The sequence below is a fragment of the Lissotriton vulgaris genome, chromosome 8 (assembly GCF_964263255.1).
Source record: "Lissotriton vulgaris chromosome 8, aLisVul1.2, whole genome shotgun sequence".
NCBI lineage: Eukaryota > Metazoa > Chordata > Amphibia > Caudata > Salamandridae > Lissotriton > Lissotriton vulgaris.
Genome location: NC_141696.1, coordinates 424,405,701 through 424,430,987, shown reverse-complemented (window position 1 = coordinate 424,430,987; position 25,287 = coordinate 424,405,701). Strand labels below are relative to the sequence as shown.

At 48.2% G+C, this 25,287-nt stretch overlaps 1 protein-coding gene across 5 annotated transcripts in view; it reads left to right on the top strand.

Moving 5' to 3' along the window:
• Nucleotides 1-25,287, top strand: part of HERC2 (HECT and RLD domain containing E3 ubiquitin protein ligase 2) — a 1,676,463-nt gene that overhangs the window by 238,750 nt on the left and 1,412,426 nt on the right. For all 5 annotated transcript variants that reach the window (XM_086934186.1, XM_086934185.1, XM_086934187.1 and 2 more), the window contains exon 15: nucleotides 11,250-11,501. In XM_086934186.1, coding sequence (XP_086790312.1) covers nucleotides 11,250-11,501 — 252 coding nt within the window. The remainder of the gene's footprint in view (nucleotides 1-11,249; nucleotides 11,502-25,287) is intronic.

Sequence of the window (25,287 nt, the reverse complement as noted above, 5' to 3'; positions counted from 1 at the left end):
AAGTGCACCCCTCTTTGGCCATGATATTCCCTGAGAGCACACAGCAGAGATTCGGTGACCAGTGCGTATAATAGTGGAGACCAAGGATGTGAGAAAGTGCCATCTTTCTTGCATGGCATGCCCCCACTTTTTTTGCTGAATTGCTGATGTGCTTTGACTGAGTGTGACCTGGACTCCTGCCAATCGGGTGTCCAGGGCCTGTGTTCCTTCCCTAAAACTGTATTGAAGCTAAAACCCAATTGGCATCTCTGGCCACATGTCAGCCCCTGGTAAATGGTACCCAGGGCATTGTGCCCAGAAGAGACCCCTAAGGGCCCTGCACCCTGACACCCACACACTGCCTTTGCAGACTAAGTGTCCTGGTGCAGAACTAAACAAGAGTCGACATGGCACACATCCCTGTGTGCCATCCCCACAAACCCACTGCCCTGGCATACATCAGTCACCCCTCTAGCTGGGTGCCCTATGCCAGTGGTGTGGGCACAGGTGCATGAGCCTTGTGCCCCTACAGTACCCAGGGCCATTCCTAGGCACTGTAAGTGCAGTCATGCCATTAAGAGTATATGGTGCTGGGAGGTTGTCATTACGTACTCCACAGCACCATAATGGCTACACTGAAGACTGACCAGTTTGATATCAAACTTTTCAGCACCTTTAACCCACACTGATGGCAGTGTGGGATTTAATGTAAAATGCACTACAGAGGGCATCTTAGAGATTTATTTATTTATTTATAAAGTTTTATATAGCGCAAACTTGATCCCGAAGGATATCAGAGCGCTTTACAATTTGAGGCAATTAAATAACTTTATTCCCTATTCCCCTATAAACCTACATCCCACTATGTAACTAAAAAAGCAAAATTACAACAAAAAAGTTGTAATAACTACTAACATTTTTACTCTGATAATAAAAACAAAAACAAATCTTTGTATGAGAGGTTTACTGTGTTGTGAAGGTCAACCATTCTTCGATTTGGGTCCCGCATCTGTTGGGCCACTTCAAAAAGTATCCACACAAAAATTACATACAGTGCACAGTTCGTATTGAGGCCTTATTAATGCAAGACGCCGTCACCTAAATGTTTGCATGTTAGAATTAAAAGGACATATTTTAAAGCCATTACCGAATGCTTAAATGATATGGTACGTTGTGGGTCTTTGCAGGAACTAGAGATGCCCCCTGAAACCTAACCTACAATCCACGTGTGGTCTGAGAGGCTGCCACACAGCAGACATTTTGCTGGACCCCTGGATGGAGAGCCCCCTGCTCTCCTGGGCCTGCAACAATGCACATCCTGGGAGAGGTGCTAGGTCTCCTCCCCAGGATGGGCAGGGGGAAGCTTTAAAGGCATGCCGCATTTGTGAGCTTCTCCAGGCCACTTGCTGTACTCGGCAACTGGCCCCCACCAGTTCTAACCCCCACTCTGGCAGGAAGACTGGCGGGAAACTCTACGTCCGGAAGGGGGGTGTGCCAGCCTGTGCTAACTCCACCCCTCAGATGGGAGAGGCGAGGTGAAGCACAACTCCGGGCCCCAGCCATCTTGAAGATGGGGAGCCCTGCCCAATCAGAGATAGCCTCCTGCCCCCCTCCCACAGGAGAGGAGCAGGGTAGGGGGTGTACTCACCCCAGGACAGGGACCTATTTGTCCCTGCCCTTTCCCTACCTGTAACGCCCCTAAAGTTAGTATTTAGGGGCACCCTGAACCTTCTTTCCTCAGATCCCGATTTAGAAACAAGAAAGAAGACAAAGAAGAAGGCCTGCCGTGCAGCTGCTAACAAGAGGACGACACCAACGGACTTTTCCCCAGCCCTACAGGCCTGTTGATTCTTGAACCTGCTCCTGCTAAATCCCGGCGTCTCCTGCGGACAGCAACCTCGAGAAACCCAGAGGACCTACCTGCCTTGACCCTCTTAGAGACTGGGACTCCCATGAGCATTGGTTCTGCTTAAGCAACATTACCCAAGGTGCCAGCCAGGAACCGCAAATCCATTCCTCTCTGCACCTGCCAAGCCCGGCCTGTGCCAGAGTGGTAAAGACCCTTAGGACGTCCTCCTGGCGATTCTGACCTGGAATCCAGTGCCCAAGGACCCTCCTCGACGATCCAGAGGACGCCTGCAGCGTCAGAACCAGGGACCCCTCCCCCCCAACTGCGACCAGCAGAGGGTAATATTTCCCCACGCCAAAAGACACCCCTGCACCTGGCGCCCCTTTTGCCCACCTCAGGGGTGCCTATCTACCCTCCAAGATCCCAACTTACCCCTCGAAGTGTTGGTCGCTCCTGAAGATCCTCCGTCCCGAGCCTGCAGCATTTGTTCCCTTTTCTAGATCGCCATTGAATAACATTGAGCGCCTGACGGGTCAAAAGCATCCTGCACCTAGCTGCCCGAGTGCCCCAGGCAATGCAACCTTTGTCCTATCATACTTCCCCATTTGCCCTGAGCAAGTGACCAGGAGCCCAGCTCCCACAGCGGCGTGGCCTGCTAGCCAGCAGCCACCAACCGAAGGCCCCCTGCCTCTCATTGGATAACATTGGGCCTAACTACCTCTGCACCCATGTCGCTGAGGTTGTACCAACTGTACCTATCGGACCCTGGGAGACCCCTGAGTCCATGTACAGAACCTTAACACTGCCAGTCGAGTAATTACCTAAAAGCCGATAACTCACTTTTCGTCCGTAGGCTAACATTGACTGGTTTCACTTGGAAATTCTTCTAAGTGTGGAGTTTTGGAACTTTAAAATATTCATCTAAAATCAGCCAAACTACGAATTCAGATTTACTCACCTGTTATTAGGAAATACCTCAGTGCTGCATCTTTGAGCCCAGTACTGACCCTGAAAATGTATTCTAACCGTACTTACCAGTAACTTGAATTTCCTTCCGTAAGATCTCATTGCCTGCTTTTTGCTGAAAAAGTTTGTCGACTTTTGAAATTTAGAAATATTCTCTAGAAATCGTGCCAACGATAAAAAAGTAATTGCTTGCCTCTTTTAGATAGAGGTCCCAGTGCTGAACCTAGGAGTCCAGCACTGGATTACAAAAGTAACGTGAACATACTTTACCTGCAAATTGAATTTCCTTTCATAGAATAACAGTGGTAATTTTAACAAAAAAAGTTTGTCAACTTTTAAAATACAATAATATTCCTTAAAAATCACTACTGTAACCAAAACGCTTTTAATTAACTGTTTACAGCTCATGTCCCAGGACTGAATCTAGGATCCAGTCCTGTTGTTAGAAAAGTAATGTACAAAGTAACTAATTGCATTTAACTGACAATTCCCATTGAGCTCAATGTTGCATTGTGTTTGAAATTGTGTTGCCTATTGCAACAAACTGTAACTATTGACTCTTTTCTTGCCTTGCTCACTAAAACCAAATCCGGCTCTCCAGCCGATTGTGCTCCTGCTCTCGTGCTGAGAACTCTCTTTACCTCTTGCCCTACCACTCCCCTTTCTCTTCTTAATGCCTCCCTTTCTTCTGGCTTGGTTCCTTCTTCATTTAAATCTGCGATTGTCCTTCCCATTCTCAAAAAACCTGGTCTTGATTCTTCTCTTCTTTCCAATTTCAGACCCATTTCTCTCTTACCCTATCTCGCTAAAATTCTCGAAAGCCATGTCACTTCTTGTCTGTCTTCTTACATTGAGCAGAACCATGTATGTATGTATGTATGTATAACACACTTATAAAGCGCTTGCTGTCACCCGACGGGCATCCTGGCGCTGAGATCTAACAGGTCCTGAAGCACAGTCAAGAGAAAGGATCAGAGAGTGATTATCCTAACCTGGGGAATAAATGAGTTTTTAAAAGTTTTTTAAAAGAAAGGAGGTCTCCCACGCATCTAAGCGACAGTGGTAAGTCGTTCCACAATTTAGATGCCGTGAAACCAAACGAACGGCCACCCATTCGCTTTCTCCGAAACTTAGGAACAACCGCCAAATAGGCGGAGGCAGAGCGGAGAGCTCTTGCGGGGATGTACCATGTAAACATCTCCTGCAGGGGCAACGGTCCAGAGTCATGTAGAGCCCGGAAGACCAAACAGAGCGCCTTAAATTCGATCCGTTGAGGGATAGGGAGCCAGTGTAAATCTCTGAGAGCTGCAGAGGAGGAATCAGAGCGGCGGCGGGAGAGTGCTAACTTAGCCGCGAAGTTCTGCACTCTTTGCAACTTACCTATCGCCGTGGCAGGTGCCCCCAGAAGTAGTGCATTGCAGTAATCCAGTCTACTAAGGATAATGCTGCGCACTACTTCTGGTCTGGCATTATCAACCATCTCCTTGCTTCCCATCAAGCGGGCTTCCGCTCGGGCCACTCTACGGAGTCAGTGGTGCTTGCGGTTCTTGATGAGCTGAAAGCTAAGGCCGATACCAACTCCCCTCAAGCTCTGGTTCTCCTCGATTTGTCCGCTGCGTTCGACACGGTTGATCATACCATCTTACTTGACCGTGTCGGCACAGCGGGCATTCGGGGCTCTGCTCTCTACTGGATCACGTCCTTTCTAACAGGACGTTCACAAGCCGTTCACCTATCTGGTTTCTCCGCTTCTCCCCTTCCGGTGTCCTGTGGGGTTCCTCAAGGCTCCTCCCTCTCTCCTCTTCTTTTTAATCTCTATATTCGTCCCCTCATTGTTTCTCTTCTTGATCTGGGTGTCTCTGTGTATAATTACGCAGATGACCTCCAGCTCGTTTTCGACCTCTCCTCTTCTTCTCACTCCCTCTAATTTTTTCGTTCCACTCTGGTTTTTATTTCCGGTTGGATGAGCGCCAATCATCTCAAGCTCAATCCAGACAAGACTGAGCTTGTCTTGACTGGTGGCTCATCCAGTCCATGGTTTTCTGCTTTCTGGCCCCCCATCCTTGGTCCCCCTCCTACCCCGGTTTCCTCTGTTAAAACGCTGGGCATCAAGGTCAGCCAGGACCTGTCAATGCATGCACAGGTTAGCTCTGTAGTGTCCTCCTGCTTCCTCTCCCTCCGCTTGATCCGAAAAATCTCCTGCTTTTTTTCCCTGGATTCCCTTAAAATTATCATTTCGGCCCTCATCACCTCCCGCCTTGATTATGGAAATAGCTTGTTCGTGGGCATCCCCGCCTACGAAACTCGCCGTCTTCAAGCAATCCAGAATCAGGCTGCCCATCTTATTTTTCATTTTCCCAAAACTCACCATATCACTCCTGTCCTTAAATCACTTCATTGGTTACCTGTTCTGCAGAGATCCCTATTTAAACTAGGGTGCCTAGTTTTCCAGGCTGTTGATCGCTCTGCTCCGGCGTTCATCAATACCTTGATCTCCACTCATACCCCTGCCCGTACCCTCCGCTCATCTACTTCCGCCCTCCTCACTGTAACTCCCTTTCGCAAATCCCGCACTGGTGGTACAAGATTTTCTGTGCTGGCCCCCTGGTTCTGAAACTCCCTCCCTCTATCTATGCGCTCAATTCCCATCTTTTCACACTTCCGCAAAGCGCTCAAAACATTCTTGTTTGCCCAGGCCTACACCTGTTAACTTCCTTGGCCCTGTCTGTATCTGTTGTTTAGAGCTCTCAGCGCCAGGAAGCCGCTTGGCCACAGTGCGCTTAACAAATATCTTATTCATTCATTCATTCATTCATTGCATTCAAAAAGTCTATTTCCTATTTGAAAAATATTTAACTAAACTAACTCATCCTGAGAAAGTGTATTTTGATACCTTGTTGGTTCTAGAATAAAACAACTATATCTTTTGATACAAAACAATTGGCCTAGAGTTCAGTTCTTGAGAGTGTGAGACCATTTGCTGACTTGAGTGTGTACAACAAATGCTTTACACTGTCCTCTGATACTGCCTTACTGCTCGACCAAGCTACCACTTTAGAGAGTAAGGTTATATCTAACTTTAGCATCTGCCAAACCTCTGGGGACTGGGGACTCTATACACACTGTACCTTACTTTGGTCCAGTATATATAGAGCCACTTTCCTACAAAGGACACCCCTGTCGAATGCCCCTGGATAGAAGTATTGGTGATGTCACCATGTTCCCAAGCCTGACTCTGACCACTGGGGCTTCGAAAAGCACTTTCAGTAGCTGAAGAAGACCTCTCTGATCCCCACCCGCCTCAGTAACACCTCCATGAAGGGCCATTCGACAGTCAAGCGTTTTCTCAGAGTCTAAAAAGACTGCTGCTGCTGCTTTAACTTTTGGATCAATGTGCTGAATCACTGCAAAGATGGTTCTGAGATTAGATGTTAAGTTACGCCCAGGGACAAATCCTGCTTGCTCCACTCCCACCAGTCCTGGGATCAATGGCGACATTTGGTTGGCCAATATTTTGGCGAATAGTTTCGTATCTACATTAAGTAGGGACAGGGACCTATGTGATGAACACTCGCTGGGGGGTTTAACAGGCATAAGAAGGGTAACAATTATAGCTCCCCCACATTGTGGGGGCATCACATCATTTTACTCTCCGCCATCTCCTCAAATAGACCAGATGTGGTATAAGCAGATCCTGGAATGCTTTATAAAACGCGATGGTCAGTCCATCCAAACCTGGAGTCGTCCCACTCTTCATTGACTATAATGCAACCTTCACTTCTCTCGGATCTAGGGGTGCCATGAGATACTCTCTGTGGTAATCAGTGAGCCATGCCATTTGTATGTGTGCTAAGTATTCTTCTGGGGCAGTACCATTAAGGGATATGCGTGATCCATATAGCTCCGCATAGTATCTGCGGTATCTGTCAGCAATACTTGATGTGTCGTATTTCATTCTACCTTCATCCACCAGGATCGTAACTATGGCGTTAGTATCCCTAGGAGGTCGCTGCAACTTGGCTAGGAGGGCACCAGGGTGCTCACCTTCCCCGTACACCTGCGCTGTGGCATACTTGCCTACATGCTTAACTTCACTTTCTGCAGTATCCTGATACTCTTCTAGTTTTTTTATGCTATCTAACTTTCTGATATCACCGGAGCTTTGGTGCTCCTGCTCCAGATTCGTGATTTCTGCCTCTAATCCAGTGAGCATGTTCTCGATAGACCTCAGGACCCCTGCATGCTTTGATATCGCCTACCCCTGATGAACACCCTGAAGGCTTCCCAGACTGTTGAGAAGGCGGGAACTGATCCGATGTTTTCCCAAAAAAAGGTCTCCATGGCTGTAGCCATTTCCGAGCAAAATACCTGGTGAAGCAAAGAATAGGGGGGGAACCTCCATGTGAATGGTGCATGCTGTTCTGCTGGGATTTTCAATTCCAGTTGAACCTGAGAGCGGTCTGAGTAGGTCCTTGGAAGTGGCTCACAATTGGAGACCTAGAGTAGAAGGCTTCTAGACACCAACCACAACCTTGTGTGAGTATAGTGTGGGGCTGAGTAGTGCGTGTACCCTGGAGATGCACGAGGAAGCTGCCTCCAGACATCTGCCAGGCCGAATTGCTCCATCAACTCTGTGATAGTGCTCTAGCAGCCGCTGCTGGTCTCCTATGCAGACCTAGTGATCTGTCTCTACTGGGGTAATAGTATACAATTAAAATAACCCCCTTCCCCCCCACTTGCGGTAGATCATCGGTCTTGAGCAAACGCGCTGCCATTGCCTGAAAGAATTGCGGGACATCATAATTAGGCCCGTATATGTTCATGAGTTGAGCTCCAAATCCCTTCCGCCCACTATTGGGGTCGATTTCCTCCTCGTGTAAGGTTAGACCTGATTTGGGGTTAATCCAGCTAAGTACGCCTCTTGCATGTGATGTGAAGCCTGCTGCTTGAAATTGGCCCTGCAGTTTCTTTGAGGAAAGCATCATTTTTTGAGGGGCTAAGGGCGCTTCTTGTATCATAGCAATGTGTTCTTGGTGTCTCCTCAGGGAGGCTACTACCCTTCGGAGCTTTCGGCAATCATTTAGGCCTCGGACGTTCCATGTCCAAAGCTTAATCGGCCTGGGCATCATGTATAGACTATAAATGCAAAGTATATTACATAGTTATAACAGCCCTTTCTGGGAGTTTTGTGCTCTGCCAGCATTTGCTCTATAGAACATACCGTCTGTACTTGAGTAATCTCATTCATCCCAGCCCCCCATCCATGCTATGCCTACCCCAACTGTGCATAGTCTACCCCAATATCGCCCCCTCCCTCAACCCTGCGACATTCCAATAATTACAAACCATCAAGAACCAAACCAAACCCATGTGCTTAGAGTGGATTACACAGTGGGGCAGATGTTCCTTGCATTCCAACTAGAGCCGGGTTCCTTGAGCCTATCCCCCCTATTTGCTTCTCTGACCTTGGTCACTGATGGCCCTCTGATAATTCCCATATCTGTAGGGCTTCCCACCCTTCATCAAGTTATTCCCCCCTCTGCGGGATTGGCGACAGCCCCATATTAGCGGTCATAAGGGAGATACCCCACCTACTAGATATCTTAACCCCTTGTATAATTCTTATAAGATATAGTTCACTGTTCATCAGGATCCGGGATGTCGTCATCCTGTGTGGCTCGAGTTTTTAGGGAAACGCTTCTGAGTTTGTCACCCTCTCTTTTTTTCAAGAAGTGTAGGGCCTTCTTAGGGTCATTAAAGATGTGTGATTTCCCATCTGCAAGCACTCTCAGTTTAGCTGGGTAAATCATGTTGTAGTCCAATTTGAGGTCACACAGCTTGCGCTTCACTGGTAAAAACTGGCGTTGGGCTTCTTGCACTTGCTGCGTGAAATCTGGATAAATGGATATCTCCGTAGCCTCATACTAAAGAATCTGTAATTCCATGGCTTTTCTCAGTGCTGCATCTCTGTCTCTATATTTAAGTACACGTGCAATGATGGGGCGTGGAGGGGCGCCAGTTACTGGTCTCGGAGCCAGGGAGCGATGCACCCGTTTGGTGATAAACATGTTTGAGAAAGTTTCCTTGCCCAAAAGAGCTACCAGCCTTTGTGCGACAACAAGCTCTATGTTCTGTATGTTTGTAGATTCCACAATGCGCACTTTATTTCTCCTCGAGCGCGCTTCCAAGTCTTCAGCCTTGGCTTGGACTGTATGCAGGATCTAGTTTCGTGGTAGTACTCAGAGTAGAATTTAGGGTGTCTTCTGCGTCCAACACTCTCTTCTCAACAGTGTCCAGTCTCTCCGAATGCTTATCTAGCCTCTCAGACATTCTGTCCATCCTAAAAGTGAGGGCATCAATCGTTCCATCGATTTTCGTTAAACTATGCTGCATCGCTGTCAAAATCTGTTTTAAATCAGAGTCCGCGACGGTATCTCCCATTTTCAACCTCGACTCCGAGGCGTTTCTCCCTGTCTTGCTGCCTGGGGATTCTGCGTGGCTCCAAGTGTAGTTTAGATTTCTCCGTCCAGCCCATGTTCTCCCCAGTGGCGGAGTCGAAGACCTGCTGTCGCATTTCACCTGACGCCAGCTTATGGGCCTCTACTGACTTTCATACGCTAGGGGCCACCTGTGCTTGAGCGGGACCACCATTGCTAGGCTGTGGCAATTACCAGATGAAATCCGGGTTCAATACTAAGCTGAGGTGTTACCATGGTTCGGGGGTACTCCTTTCCCCTCTTCCAACCTTTATCTGAAGACCCAAGCCGGGCCACTAAGTGCGGCAGCCGCGGAAAGTGGTGAGCCTCCCTGTGGGCTGCTAGGTCTCCTGCGCTGCTTGATCACATCGCTAACTATTACCGGAATTGCTATACTTTTGGGTGGTGTAGGAGTTTATGATTCTCGCTCTGTAACGAATGCAGCACCATGTCTCTCCTTGAATCAACTGCACCTTGGGGCCCTCACGCTCCTCGCGTCTCTCGGGTAAAGCCCCAGGGGTGCCACAGCAATGAGCCTCTCTTCCGTTTGAAAAATGGGCTATGGGCCCCACAGGCCTTTGGAATAATGCTGCAGTGATTGCACTGCAACCTGGTCCCAATAGTTAGTCGCGGGCGCTCAGGTTTACAGGCTGTGACTGTGCGATGCTATCTGTTCTGATTGGCCCTTAGGGAAGGTCCGCTGTGTGGCTAGTACTCACTTCGGATCAACGGAGTCCAGCGATTCAGGGCAGAGTCTCCGCAGTGCTGGGAAGGCACTCTCCACTCCAATCCACCTCACCACCTGAAGGCACAGCCGACAGTCGATCGCCGCAGCCGCGGTTGCGCAGGCATTCAGGACACTGATTTGCAGCAAGGAAGTGCCCCCCAGGACGCCACAGCCTCCTCAGCCCAGGAAGAGCACTCCTCGCCAGCTCTATAGGCACATTGAGCCAGCCTGAGCCCTCCACCCCCACGCCGAGCTGTAGGCCGAGGCCCCAGGCCCCAGGCCAGGCTGCGTCGCCACCAACATGTCTTTTTAAGCCGGGATTACGGCAAGCCACTATGCCGTAAGCATTCACTGGGCCACAACAGTGGTAGGGGAGTGCGATGCTTAAAGAGAGAAGCAGGATCGTAACGGATAGTTTTTACGGCTCACAGAGCTACTTCAGCATGCAGCCATCTTGAGGCCATGTAAACTCCGAACCCCCCCGGTCTGGTGTTTTTTTTTAATTTAAAGTCTGCTTAGGAAGTTAAAAAAATAAATGAAGCTGATTTGACAGTACAGATTAACTTAACCCCATGGCTGCTAAGGCAATTCCCCTCCTGTGCTGGGAATTGCTATTTTCTATTGTTTCATGACGAGCTGGGCTCGTCATCAGTGTACGAGGAGGCTACACCATGACGAGCCCAGCTCGTCATGAGTGTGGAAGGGGTTAAATCTATTGGTTACTGTAAACACATTTTGTTTATAGTATTTAACGGTTTGCGTCTTGATTGAATAGAAGCAAGAAATGTAACGTTTTACCATTCAGACTTTGAGCCATGCACTAGTGATTTCTATATTGTGCAAAGATGACTTAAGTTTTTATAGTTGATGTGTGATGTTTGTAATCAGTTTGTCACATAAGACGATTCTATATCTCTTTTGGAAGCTCTTTTGATAATCTGTGTCAAATGTGAGTAGTCTTTAATATGTCTAATATATGTGTAATTCAGTCCTCCTTCTTTCAGTTGCTTAGATCTTGTACTCTAAGTACAGTGCTTGAACTAGTCATCTGAGTTATTAGTAATGATTACATTTTTATCTCTGATCCAAGACATCCTCTGAAGTGTAGTCTTTGATGGAATTAATACAAAATCAAGTAATGAAATGACTGTGTTGCATTTACAAGTTATTGCATGTGATTCATATTGCTGGAATGTCAAAATATTAAAAAATGTTAAAAAAAAGCTGTCCTCTAAAAATAGTTGTATTTCAGGTCAAGTATGGTCTTGGGGTGATGGAGATTATGGCAAGTTAGGAAGAGGAGGAAGTGATGGATGCAAAACTCCCAAAATGATAGAAAAGCTCCAGGACCTTAATGTTATCAAAGTCCGCTGTGGGAGCCAGTTTTCTGTTGCACTCACCAAAGAAGGTCAGGTGTACACTTGGGGCAAAGGAGACAACCAGAGACTTGGCCATGGAACTGAAGAGCACGTGAGGTACCCAAGACTTCTGGAAGGTTTGCAAGGTATGCGGAGTTTTCGAATTTTGTTGGGTGTCAGTGTATAAGGAATTTGTGACAAAGCTGTGTCATGACTGTGGTAGATGTTTTTCTCATAAGCTACCAGGTATCAGAGGATAGACATTGTGGGGTTCAATTAGTAAGTGCTAGTGTGAAGGGTGGTGTCTGCACAGCATCATTTGTGTTTTGTTTTACAGCTGTATCCAACACGTTAATATTTTACAAAATAATTTGTTTTGAAGCAGTACAAAATATCTTGATTGCATTACAAGTCTGCAATAATTTAAGTAGGTGTGAAATAGGTGTTGTCCTGCTCCTCGGAATGCAGATGTTTTTTCTAGCTAACCTAATTCCCTAGGTGAGTTTTTTCAAAGTGAATGATCAGAACCTAAGTAAATGCTTTTGATGGTGCTCTTTCCACTTCAAAACAAGCATGTTCGAGGCATGTGAGCTGTAGATCACATGCTCTGCATATTCCTGCCATTTAGTGTTGGGTCCGGATGTTTGCTAGTTGTTTTTCTTTGAAGAAGTCTTTCCAGTCACAAGGTAGGTGACTCCTCCTTTCGGCGCATGGGCATCGACTCCATTGTTAGATAGTTTTTTTCCGCCATTGGGTTCGGAAGTGTGTTGCTCTGGTTCTAAACCGTTCTGCGGGTTCCCCACGGTGTGCAATCCACTCTACCCTTCGGTATTGTTTTCGTACGTGTACCCCACTTCTCCGCTTATCGTATCTGTCGACAAACCATCTATTTCGATCGGAAAACTTGTGGTAGGCTGTTGTGCCTCATCGCGTCGGTCCACCTTGCAGTTGATGGAATGAACGGCATTCAAATTTGGTCCTCTGTGCCACGCGAGGTATCCGCGTACCGACTCGCATAAAGTGTGCAGCTTGTGCTTATCTCCGGAGCACAACGAACAGAGCTGCGATGCGTGCAAATCTTTCTGTTTGAAGAAAACGCTCCGCGATCGTCTGGCTCGATGTCGTGAAATGCAGAGCCAAATCATTGAATCCACGCCGGACATCTTTGGAGAAGAAGATTACGATGCGCAAGTGGCTGAAGAAGAACAGAAAGAACCTGTATCTATTTCGGAATCGAACGCTGACATGGAAGAACATGTGCCTCAGTGTTAACGTATCGTGAGTACTAAACTCCCCTTGCCCCAAATACCTATTCAGCCCAAGCAAATGGCTCCGGTCACACCTCCGCCTTTGGTTCATGTTCGGCACCGAGAAGATGTTTCCTCTCGGCTCTGCACCGAAAAATGCACTAAAGCCTTCCAGCTCTGGATCGAGTCGGGCCCGAGCCGAAACCTTCGGACTCGAACCTGAAAACTGCTTCGGAGCCAAAGCATTCGACGCTGAAACCAAGACCGGCTTCTGAACTTGAACCTTCGGCACCGAAAATTAATCTGACACCGGCACTGAAAATTTCGGCTCCGAAACAGAAAGTTGCTCCTCTGCAGCAGCAGGACCCCTGTTTCAACATCCCACCCACGAAAACGGACCCAACACAGAAAGAACTCTATATTAATCCTCAGACAGGACATCTTTCTACCAAATTGCCTCAGAAACGTAAACCAGATTTAGAAGCCACTTATCATATTCCTTTGAAGAGGAAGCATGTTGGTACTAACCCCTCTCCTCCTCCTCCATCACCTCCTTCCCCATAGTTACATCACTTACTAATTACACCAACTAGATCTCCTCTACAACCTGATGTTGGGAATGACGGGGGTGATCTTTTACAGCAGATCTCTGGAAAGACTATAGCACTGACTCACCCACAGATAATGAATGACCCAGACCTTTACCCTACAAAGCCTTCCCCACCTGACGACAATGTAAGGTATATATAAGTACTATCTAGAGCTGCAGAGTATCATGGGGTACAATTACATAAGGAAACCCTAGAAGAGGACTTTCTATTTGAAACCCTTAGTAGCCCACAAAGGTCCACTCACACTCTCCCTATGCTCAAGGCATGATGAGACCTGCAGATGATTTATTCAAAGAGCCTGTTTGTGCTCGCATTCTCCCCCAGGATAGACAAAAAATACAAGCCTGCCCCATCAGATCCAGATTTTATTAAAGGGCAATTACCACTGGACTCTTTAGTAGTCTCTAATGCTGGCTACTTCACAAACTTTTGGGGACACCCACCCCCCCATACAGAGAGTCCCAACTATAGACACCTCTGATAAAAGTGTCAGAATGAAAGGAAGGGGTCCTCAGACACAAAAGTATGGATTCCAAATTATTTCATTTGCAATTAAATTCATTCAAAAAAAGCAAAGCCATTGTATGCAAAAGAGTTTAATTCAAAATTGCATATACATCCTATTTAATGGATTAGAACTCATAATGCATTTAATTTATATAACAAGTTTGCATTAGATGTACGTGCCCACATTCACAACGGGGAGGGGTGAAGTGAGGGAAGTGTCAGGGATAGGATAGGAATGGTCTGATGCATTCAGTGACAAGTCTTATTCTTAATTTGAAGACTGTGTACATGTGGTCCCTTTAACCAAAGGCCACAACATGAGGCTCATAAAGAGTCCGAAGTATGACTAACGAACAAAGGCCTAACTCCGCTAGAGTCGTTAATGTCTTGCTTGGGGTCGGAGTTGGTCGATAAAAGTGTAGCCGCCCAAGCAGCAAATCACAGGCATATTGCCAACACACAGGCCCTTCTAGCCAGGTATGATAGGGCACACTGGGACGAAATGGAGCAATTGCTCCAATTTCTACCAGATGAACATAAGGCTAAAGCTCAAGACCTAGTCCAAGAGGGAAAGCTCATCTCAAATTCATCAATTAGGTGTGCCTTAGATGCTGCTAACACTGCAGCTAGAACAATCAATACTAGTGTATTATTAAGGAGGCATGCATGATAAGTCCTCCGACCTTGGTTCTAGATGTCACACTCCTACTTCCAGCAGCTCAGCGGAGCTCTGCGCCGCTTCGCTCCCAGCCAGCCCTCCTGCTCAGGGTTTGAGGCCGCCCGCACTCTGTTCCTGCTTTTTGCCTCTGTTCCGGGTTTGGTTCTAATTTCATTCTTATTCTCTGTGACTGCCACTGTAATTTTTGCCCGCCCTCTGTTCTTGCTATCTTCCTCTATTCCGGTCCTGGCTCTATTCTACTCTTAATTATTTCTCCCTTACTGCCACTGTATTTTTCGTGTTCTGCTCCCCCCTATATTTTTCCTGCCGTTTCGCTGCTATCCCTAACCCTCACCTCCCGCCCCGCTCACGCCTCCCTGCTCATCGTCCCTCCCTCCTCCCCTTCAAATGGCGACCGCCTCAACAGACTACATCCTCCTGGGGGACCTGAACTTCCACCTCGAGAACAAAGACGACACCAACTCCACCACCCTGATCTACAACCTCGCCAACCTCTGACTCAGAGAACTCATCATAACACCCACCCACTCCGCCGGCCACACAATTGACCCCATCTTCTCCGCAAGCTCCCACGTCACCTTCAGCCACACCACCGAACTCCACTGGACCGACCATCGTTGCATCCACTTCACCTTCCGGAAACCCACCACCGCAGCCAACAGATGCCCGCCGCTGTTGGAGCAAAGTCACCGAAGACCAGCTAACCACCAACCACGCCAGAGCCCACCCTCCGACCCTGACACCGCCACACGCAACCTCAGACAGTGGATGGGCGACTGCGCCAACACTCACGCGGCACTCAAGAAACCCACCATTAGCCACACCAGCAAGAAAGCCAGCTGGTTCACTGAAGACCTCCAGGCCTCCAAGCAAACCTGCCGAAAGCCAGTGAAGATCTGGCTCCACGAATGAACACCGGACAGCTACGCAGCCCACAAGAATGCCACCAGCTGACACCATCACCTCATCAAATCCGCCAAAAGGGCCTCCTTCAAAGATTGCTTGGACAACAACGCACACAACAGCAAAGAGCTCTTCAACATCGTGAAGGAGCTCTCAAACCCCAGCTCCAACAACAACCACATCCTACCTTCACAAGACCTGCGTGACTCGCTCGCCACCTTCTTCCATCGCAAGATCGCAGACATCCACAACCGCTTCAACGCCACATACGCCCGACCACCATGGAGACACCCACCCACACGACCACCAATTGCCTGCTCCCCTGTACCAACATCAACGACGACAACACCATCAAGATCATGAACACCATCCACTCAGGATCTCCATCAGACCCTTGCCCACACCACATCTCCAACAAAGCCAGCACCACCATCGCACCCCATCTCCGGAAAGCCATCAACACCTCCTTCGAGCCAGCAACCTTCCCGGAGAGTTGGAAGCACACCGAGATCAACGCCTTACTCAGGATACCCAAGGCCGACCCCAAGGACCTCAAGGACTTCCGGCCCATCTCCCTGCTCACGTTCCCGGCGAAGGTCATCGGGAAGACAGTCAACAAGCAACTGACCCGCTCCCTCAAGGAGAACAACATCCTGGACCAGTCCCAGTCCGGATTCTGTAGCAGCCACAGCACCAAAACTGCCCTCATCGCTGCCACCAATGACATCAGAACTCTGCTAGACAACGGAGAAACCGCGGCCCTCATCCTCCTGGACCTGTCAGCCGCCTTCGACACAGTCTGCCACCGCACACTACGAACACGCCTCCACGACGCCGGGATCCAAGGGAAGGCCCTGGACTGGACCACCTCTTTCCTCTCTGGCAGAACACAGAGCTTCCGCCTCCCCCCTTCCGCTCCGAAGCCACCAAGATCTGCGGCGTACCCCAGGGCGCATCCCTTAGCCCAACGCTGTTCAACATCTACATGGCACCGCTCGCCCACGTTGCCCGACCACACAACCTCAACATCATCTCCTACGCCGATGACATCCAACTGATGCTCTCCCTCACCAAGAACCCCCACAAAGCCAAAACTAACCTCCATGAAGAAATGAAGGCTGTCGCCGAATGGATGAGGAACAGCCGACTGAAGTTGAACTCTGACACGACGGAGGTCCTCATCCTCGAATCCACCCCTTCGGCCTGGGACTACTCCTGGTGGCCGACAGCACTGGGAACAGCTCAAACACCCACCGACCACGCACGCAACCTACGGATCATCCTCGACTCCACCCTCTCCATGACTGAGCAGGTCAACACCGTCTCTTCCTCCTACTTCAACACCCTCCGCAAGATCTACAAGTAGATTCCCACCGAAACGAGAAGAACGGTCACCCAGGCCCTCGTCAGCAGCAGGTTGGACTTTGGAAACGCACTCTACGCAGAAGCCTCAACACATCCAGAACGCCTCTGCACGTCTGATCCTCGACATCACTCGCCGCAGCCACATCACACACTCCTGAGAGACCTGCACTGGCTCCCCATCAGCATGAGGATAACCTTCAAGCTCCTCACCCACGCACACAAGGCACTCCACAACATCGGACCAGTGTACCTCAACGGACGACTCAGCTTCTACACTCCCACCTGCTAGCTACGCTGCGCCGACCTCGCCACAGTCCACCGCATCCGAAGAGCAACCTCCGGAGGCAGAACGTTCTCCCACCTCGCCGGAAACACCTGGAACACCCTCCCCATCCAGCTATTGCAGACCCAAGACCTGCTGACCTTCAGAAGACTCCTCAAGACCAGGCTTTTCAAGCAGAAGCCGCATTCCCCTCCCCCCAGCGCCGTGAGACCCTCACAGGTAAGTAGTGCGCTTTACAAATGCAATGATTGATTGATTGATGATTATGGATCTCTGGATTTAAACCTGAAGTCCAGCAATCCATTTTGAATACACCATTCCATAAACAGCATCTCTTTGGAACCGTAGTAGATACGTCCTTAGAAAAGATGAAAAAAGATACGGAAGTAGCTAAATCTAAGTGAGCTCTACGGTCTCCTTCTAATCGTGGCTCCCATCATCGCTCCTATGGTGGGGGAAGTCCAAGACCATCTCTTTAGATACTACTGCTGCACCCTACAAGGGCAACAATCAATCCTCTTACTCAAGAGGCTTCTTTAGAGGAGGGTACAGGGGTAACAATGGCAAGGGTAGAGGTAAATGTCCACAACACGTACCTCCCCCTCTCCTAACAAACAGTGACTTGCCTACGTTTCCCTCCGATCATTTAACACTTGTCGGGGGACGTCTTTTACAATTCCTCGCCATCTGGCAATCGATGACTACAGACAAATGGGTGCCAGGGAATTATCCAACATGGTTATTGCATGGAGCTTACCAACAGTCCTCCATACATTCCGCCACGTTCTCACAAAATGTCACCAGAACATTTACTTCACAGGAGGTACAATCTCTCCTGTCCAAAGGAGCCATAGAACCTGTGCTGTTACAACATCAAGGAATAGGTGTGTACTCCCTGTACTTTCCAATCCCAAAAAGGACGGCTCCCTGAGACCTATACTAGACCTCAGAGAACTAAACCTCTACATACTGTCAGAGCATTTTCACAGGGTAACACTTCAACAATTGCTCCCACTTTTACAGCAGGGCAATTTTATGTGTATTTTAGACTCAAAAGACTCATATTTCCACATTCCAATTCAACCCGCTCACCGCAAATACCTCAGATTCATGATAACGGGCCATCATTACCAATTCAAAGTACTCCTATTTGGAGTCACCACTGATCCCTGGGTATTTACCAAATGCCTGACAGAAGTCACAGCACATCTAAGAAGACAACACATCCATGTTTTCCCATACCTGGACGACTGGCTCATCAAAGCCAGCAATTACCAAATGTGTCTCCAACACACTCAAAGCACTATTTACTTACTTCACCAACTAGGGTTCAGTAAATGCGTTAAAGTCTCATCCACAACCTTCCAACACACAAACTTATCTGGGAGCCACAATAGATGCTCAAACATCCAGCCTCTTCCAATGCAGTCCAGATTCACAATATTCTGCCCATTCTGTCTCAATTTCAGCCCAACAGTCATTACCAGCAAAAGTATTCATGCAACTGCTAGAAATGATGGCGTCTTGCGTTATAATTGTTCCTCATGCAAGACTTCACATGCGTCCCCAAAATGCTTAGCAAGTCAGTGGAACCAATCGCAGGGTCAGTTGACCGATCTTGTGTTGATAGTTGGCCGCACCCACCGTTCTCTGCATTGGTGGAACCCACAAAATGTATCCAAAGGGCGGCCCTTTCTCGACCCTGTTCCACAGACCGTGCTAACAGCAGACGCATCGCTCACTGGTTGGGGCGCTCACCTACAGAGTCATACAATCCAAGGATTATGGACTCTAAAGTACAGGAGACTACAGATCAGTCACCTAGAGCTACTAGCAGTGCTTCTAGCGCTCAAAGCTTTTCAAACTCGCCTTGTAGGCAAAACTGTCTTATTCCGCACAAACATGACCGCTATGTACTACATACAAAAACAGGGGGACACACACTCTCCAACTGTCACCCCTAGCACAAGCCATTTGGAAATGGGCCATACATCACAAAATTGATCTCCTAGCAGAGCACCTTCCAGGAGTAAACAATCAAATTGCAGACCTTCTCAGCAGTCAGAGACAACAAATCCATGAATGGGAACTTCAGCCCCAAATTCTTCTTCCCTACTTTCAGGAATGCGGATTTCCTCAGTTCATTTAGTCTTTATTTCGAATAAAATTCATAAAAGACAGCAGACATAAAAACATTTTCAACAATTTCAACATTTTACAATGAAACCCCGGAAAGATAAGGGAATTTTACCTTCAAACAATATACAGACATTATTTAAAAATTAAGTTAATTTGAAGGGGGTTACAATTTCTTTGCGCGAATCAGCCGCATCCACCCCAAAAATTTGGCAACACAAATCACAGATTTTTCAATACGTAGATCGCGTAATTTCAACAGGGCTACACGATTCCCCCCACAGTTTAAGGTTTTACAAATAGGTTTCAATCATTTTTGTCGAGGCAATCGATATGCTGGGCATGCAAAAAACAGATGACCGATGCTTTCAACCTGGTCAGGACAAAAAGGGCATTTGTTGCTTGTATTCTTCGCCCACTTTGCAGTAAAGGAGTTGATCGGCAAAGTACCCACCCGAAACTGATGATACAGCTTACGGTCGAGGGTTTTGCATATCAAGTCCCAGTAGGGCTCAAGGGACGGTGTTATCTTGTGTGTTAAGAACAGTCCCGTTAGGCTATTTTCTGATGAAAGAGAGACCAGTACAGATTTCTTAGCAGCCCAAAATTGCTCTTTAAATTCCACTTTAGATGGGAACCTAGAGCATTCAGGATGTAGCCATAATTCGGGGAGGCCCATAGAATACAATATTTGTTTAACCTCCCGCAGCCAAGGGATTTTGTGAGCACCCCACAATGATCTAACCTCGCCCAATTCATGAGCGAAAAGACTAAGCTCTTGGGTCGTCCAGAGGCGACGCCAGAGGCGACGCCAGAGAGCTACAAGGCGATACTGTGCCATCTCATTCAGCGGTCTACAGCCTAAGTCTAAAAGCAATGGTTTTATGGGTGACGATTGTGGAAGCCCCACTAAGTTCCGAAAAAACCTGTTCTGTGCAGTGGTTAGTGCTGACAAGCCTTTATAACCCCATATGTCCGCCCCATACAGGGTAGCTGCGTTGACCTTGGCCTCATAGATTTTTAACGCTGGTGTGATGCGTTTGATCAAGGTTTTTTTCTGTTCCTTCAGCAAGCATCCTGCAAGGCGAACAAATTTAAGAATAAAAACCTCCAACTGGGGGTTCCAAGTAAGTTGGTGGTCAAGAGTCACGCCCAAATATGTCATGACTTTGACCTGTTCGATTGGGACACCGTCTAATAAAAACGAGCTTTTGATTGGTTTATTTTTGTTAAAAATCATAAATTTAGTTTTATCAGCATTAATCTGAAGGTCATTTTTTGTGCAAAATTCAGCAAATCTGTTTAGAGCTGCTTGTAAGCCGCTCCGAGTCTTGGAAAGGAGCAGGGTGTCGTCGGCGAATATTAACATGGGATGTTTTGATCCCCCCAGGGGGGGAGCATCAGTTTGTGTTTCGCTAAAGAATGCAACCACCCGGTTGATAAACAGGAGAAACAGGGTAGGGGCCAGCACACAACCCTGCCGCACCCCACGTTCGACAGGGAAGCTAGCGGTCACCTGGCCCAGTTTCCCCCATCTTACTCGGGCAAAGTTATCCTCATGTAAGTGCCTGACCAGCTCTAAAAGTTCAGGTGGAAGACCCATGAGTCTAAGGGCTTCCAATAGTTTTGCCCTGGGAACCAGGTCGAATGCCGACCTGAGATCAACAAAGGCGGCGTAGATGACACCACCGCCCAAGAAAACCACCTTCCAATACAGCATGGTAAGACGAAACACCTGATCTAGGGTGCTGGTGCCTGATCTAAACCCTGCCTGCATGGGGGAGAGTATATTATTCTGCTCAATCCACCCCTGTATTCTAGCCAGGGCCATTCTTGATACCACTTTTTGTATAGTATCGATCAGGCTAATGGGGCGATAGTTTTTCGGTGAAGATCGATCCCCTTTCTTATAAACTGGAAGTATCTCAGCCCCTTTCCAGGATTGTGGTACCCTTGCCCCTGCTGCAATAGAATTTGCTAAAGTTGTTATATAAGGGACCCACAGGTCTAAATTCAATTTAAAAAGGTCCGCTGGTACAGCATCTATACCTGGGGCTTTCCCGGACTGAATAGAACCCAAGGCATGTTCGGTGTCTGAGGTACAAAAGGTAAGCCTATCCCCATAAGATACTAGTGTAGGCCCCGCTAAGGGCTCACCTGCCAACTGGACAATATTAGGATCTTTAGGCCCCGCTAAGGGCTCACCTGCCAACTGGACAATATTAGGATCTTTAAATTGAGCGGAGAAAAATTCCACCCAATCTGCAGCGGAAACATGATTTTCAGGGGTTAGGGAATCAGAGTCCCTGCCCCATCTGACAAACTCCCAAAATTTAATTTGATTGGACGACTCACAGGCTTTGAGAAGATCAAGCCAGTACGAATCATCCCATTCCCTTTTAGCTTCCCAGATAATGCGTTTGTAAGCCTGTCTCGCTTTTCTGATGTCTGGAGTGTTTCTAGATTTAACAGCAGCAATTAGAATGCTGTGGGCTTCTCTACAATTTTTATTATACCAACCTTTGAATTGCTTAACTTTCTGTTTGCTACATGGCCTAGTGAGAAGTTCCCTAATAGCCGCAAAGCATGCCTCATGGAGATCAACAATAATGGGCTTTACCCTGCCATTAGGAGATAATGCAGTCATCCTATCTCTAGTGTCTAGGACCAGTTCTTCTATTTGACAGACAAGCTCTTGATCAGCTATGACCCTTGACCATTTGACCCGTCTTCTGTTATCACACAGGACTAGGTCTGATGTAATACAAGCTGTTTCCGTCTGGGGGAGCCCTAGACCAGGGACCCTGAATCCAAGTGAGAGTGGGTTATGATCACTCTCCGGCCTGGTCTCTATTGACATATCAAGTACATTAGACCAGGATTCTATGTTGACCAAGATGTAGTCGATGCAACTCGTACTAGACCCATTGTCAAAGGTTGGTTTCCCCGCCTTGTCAGACAAGCTACGGCCATTAACCGCCCGGAGCCCCCATTCCAGGCAGAGCCCAAGCCAGTGGAGGGCAGCCTCCGTACCCCTGTCACCCTTAGTTATTGCTAGCGGGGGGATATTCCAGACAATATCTTCGTCCATCCCTACATCCTCAGCAAGACTCAGGATGGGTTCAAATGAGCAGTTCAGATCACCAGCTACTAAAATAAGCTGGTCACTTTTATACTCTCTTAGGAGATCTTCCAAGTCATTAAGGATAGGTTGCTTCCTACCACCCTGACAACCTCGGGCATAGATATTAATTAGAACAATATCCTTACAGTTCTCCTTACTTAAGGATATACAAAGGAGATCAGCATTCTTCACCAGGATTTCCCTGACACTGAAACCTAGTGAGTTTTTTATCCATATGGTGAGACCACCCGAAGCCCTACCCCTGGGGCCCTGTGTCGCTGGTTTATAAAAGTTTAGGAAGCCTACTCTAAACAGGGGATCAACTGACCAAGTTTCCTGGAAAACGATGATGTCATGTGTAGTAATATAATCTACCCAATCATCGTTGTCCAGGCGACCCCTTAAACCTGCTATATTCCATGAGGCCACCTTAATTTCATTATCTGGTTTACTAGGGCTGGAGGTCTCAAGTTGTCCCAGCACACCTAACTCAGCCTGGATTGAATTATAAACATTGTCCAGTGTTATTTGTGGGCCTGATGGTGACATAGAACGTTCCATACTGGATACTGATAGGGTGGACGGAGTAGAATCTACTTGATGTTTTGGAGCGTCCACCCCCCCGAGTCAGTCAACCTCATCCAAACAGCCAAACATATTTGAAGTAGGAACCCCTTGCCACCAGGTATTCTGGTTATACCCGCCATTCCCACGTCCTCTGTGCCTGGGCTTTTGGATTGTCGTCCAAGACCCTTCCATTCCAAGCTGACGTCGAGGAGGATAGAAAAAAGTGAGGGGTCTAACAACGACTGAGTGGTCTTCTTCGCAAGGGGCCCATGAACAAAGATGTTGTGCCGTATTGGGGTCAGCAAATGACACCACTATACAGTCACCAGTGATGGTTTTGTGAGTGGGTCCAACCCAAGGTACTCTTCGCACCATTAGTACCCGACTTCTTTGGTGGTTAGGGAGCTGTCTATTCGTGTTAAGCCAATAAATGACCTTATTTTTAAGAGACCAATGATTCTCTTTAGTTTGTGGGTCAAGAGTGGGTACACCAGCTAATACAATGACATATGGACTAGCCTCCGGTGGTAAGTCAATATACCCACCACGAAAATTCGGTCGGCTAGATTCGAAAGATGGCAAGTTCTTGTTTGTCAATTGGTTAGGCTGTTGTACGACAGCTTGTGGCCTGGGTTCAGAACATGCTACATACTGTTGTGGACAAATTTGAGCCCTAGTATTGGATGGTGCTACATTCTTAGCGGGGCAAGCTTGTTGCCTGGGTTTGGATGGTACTAAATCCTGGGACGGGAGACAAACGCTAAGATTTGAAATAGTAGTAGCGTTGCCCCCAACTTTCGTGCGGGGTTTTGGTACAGGTTTAGATCTAGGAGGTGGAGGGGCCGGGGGTTCTGACTCTTGTGCCTGGGAAGTGGAACCCTCACCCTGAGATAACCTAGCTTCCATTTGCTTAAGACTAAGGCTAGCCAGCGTGACTATAGTCCTGTCCATTTCTAACAGATGGTTTTCCATTCTGGAGAGTCTAAGTTCCAGGGGGGTAAGTAGCTTTTTAAGTGTGTCCCAGACAGTTTTTAGGAATTCCTCATCCCCCCTCCTATCCCCCTCTACCACACTCAATCCACCCTCTGTTGACCCTTCCTTGCTCTTTTCGGGGAGAACTACCACCGGGGGATCAGGCACAACACCGCTTGAGGCATGGATGGTATTGCTGCCTAAAGAATCTGTGTTGGCGTTATCTTTTTCTTCCCCGACCCCAAATGTGCCCAATGGCCGTCTACCTGCTGCTGTAGGGCAACCTTTTTAGCATTAGCTGCAATCTTGGGCATGACAATTTTTACTGGGGAGCTTCTACCAACCACAAGAGTAGGTGGTGCAAGCTCCTCAAAAGGTGTTAATATAGATTCCTTAACTTGCTCGGGTGGGGATGTGGTTGAGGGATGGTGTATGTCAACCACTGTAAGCAAGGAACGAGGGCCAGATGTACGCTCTGGAGTTAGCGCTAGAGCAAAATTACCTAAAGATGATTTCTTGGAAGAAGCCATATTAAGAGAAAGTTTACGCGCAGCATCTAGTTCTAGGGAAACCCTATGTTGCATTTTGTTGATTTCCGCATCAATGGCCAGATTGGTCTTTGTGAGGAAATCGTCCAGGGTCCCACTAGGTTTGTTAAGGCCCTTGGCAGTTTTACTGCGACTGCCCCGTGTACACATGATGGAAAACAACGAGGAACAGTGACACAAGTAGTAATTAACGCAAATGATAAACAAATCAGCCAAGGGATACGGCCCAGCCCAGGCCTCTTAGACCTCGAACGGCCTCAAACGGCCCGCTCTTTGCCCGGTCTTCGCCCCGGTCGCTCCCGCGCAGCGGTGACTCCGCCTAGTTAACTAGGGCTGGGGCAGGGCTGGGGGCGTGGCCGGCAGGGAGAGCGGCCACAGGTGTACAACGCAGGGACTCCTGGGCAATGTAGTCCCTGCTAGGCTACTCGCAGCCCTGCCGTATCACCAAGGTGCCCCAAGATGCACAAGATCCCTCCTAGCGCCTCGCAGACTCCTCAGGCGCCGCGGGACCCGCGCAGCGCGTCCGGCAAGTCGTGGTGTTTTACTCCGCAAATCCTTCGGTATCAGGCAGCAGTGTCAGGTGAGCTTCCCTCCAGTGCTCAAACGAAATACAACAACGAGGTGTCCCACTAGGTGAAAGGAGCAAAGCACTTTTCAGTGATTGTCAGGGGGCGTGGCCGGCAGGGAGAGCGGCCTCAGGTGTACAACGCAGGGACTCCTGGGCAATGGAGTCCCTGCTAGGCTACTCGCAGCCCTGCCGGATCACCAAGGTGCCCCAAGATGCACAAGATCCCTCCTAGCGCCTCGCAGACTCCTCAGGCGCCGCGGGACCCGCGCAGCGGCTCCGGCAAGTCGTGGTCTTTTACTCCGCAAATCCTTCGGTATCAGGCAGCAGTGTCAGGTGAGCTTCCCTCCAGTGCTCAAACTAAATCCAACAACGAGGTGTCCCACTAGGTGAAAGGAGCAAAGCACTTTTCAGTGATTGTCAGG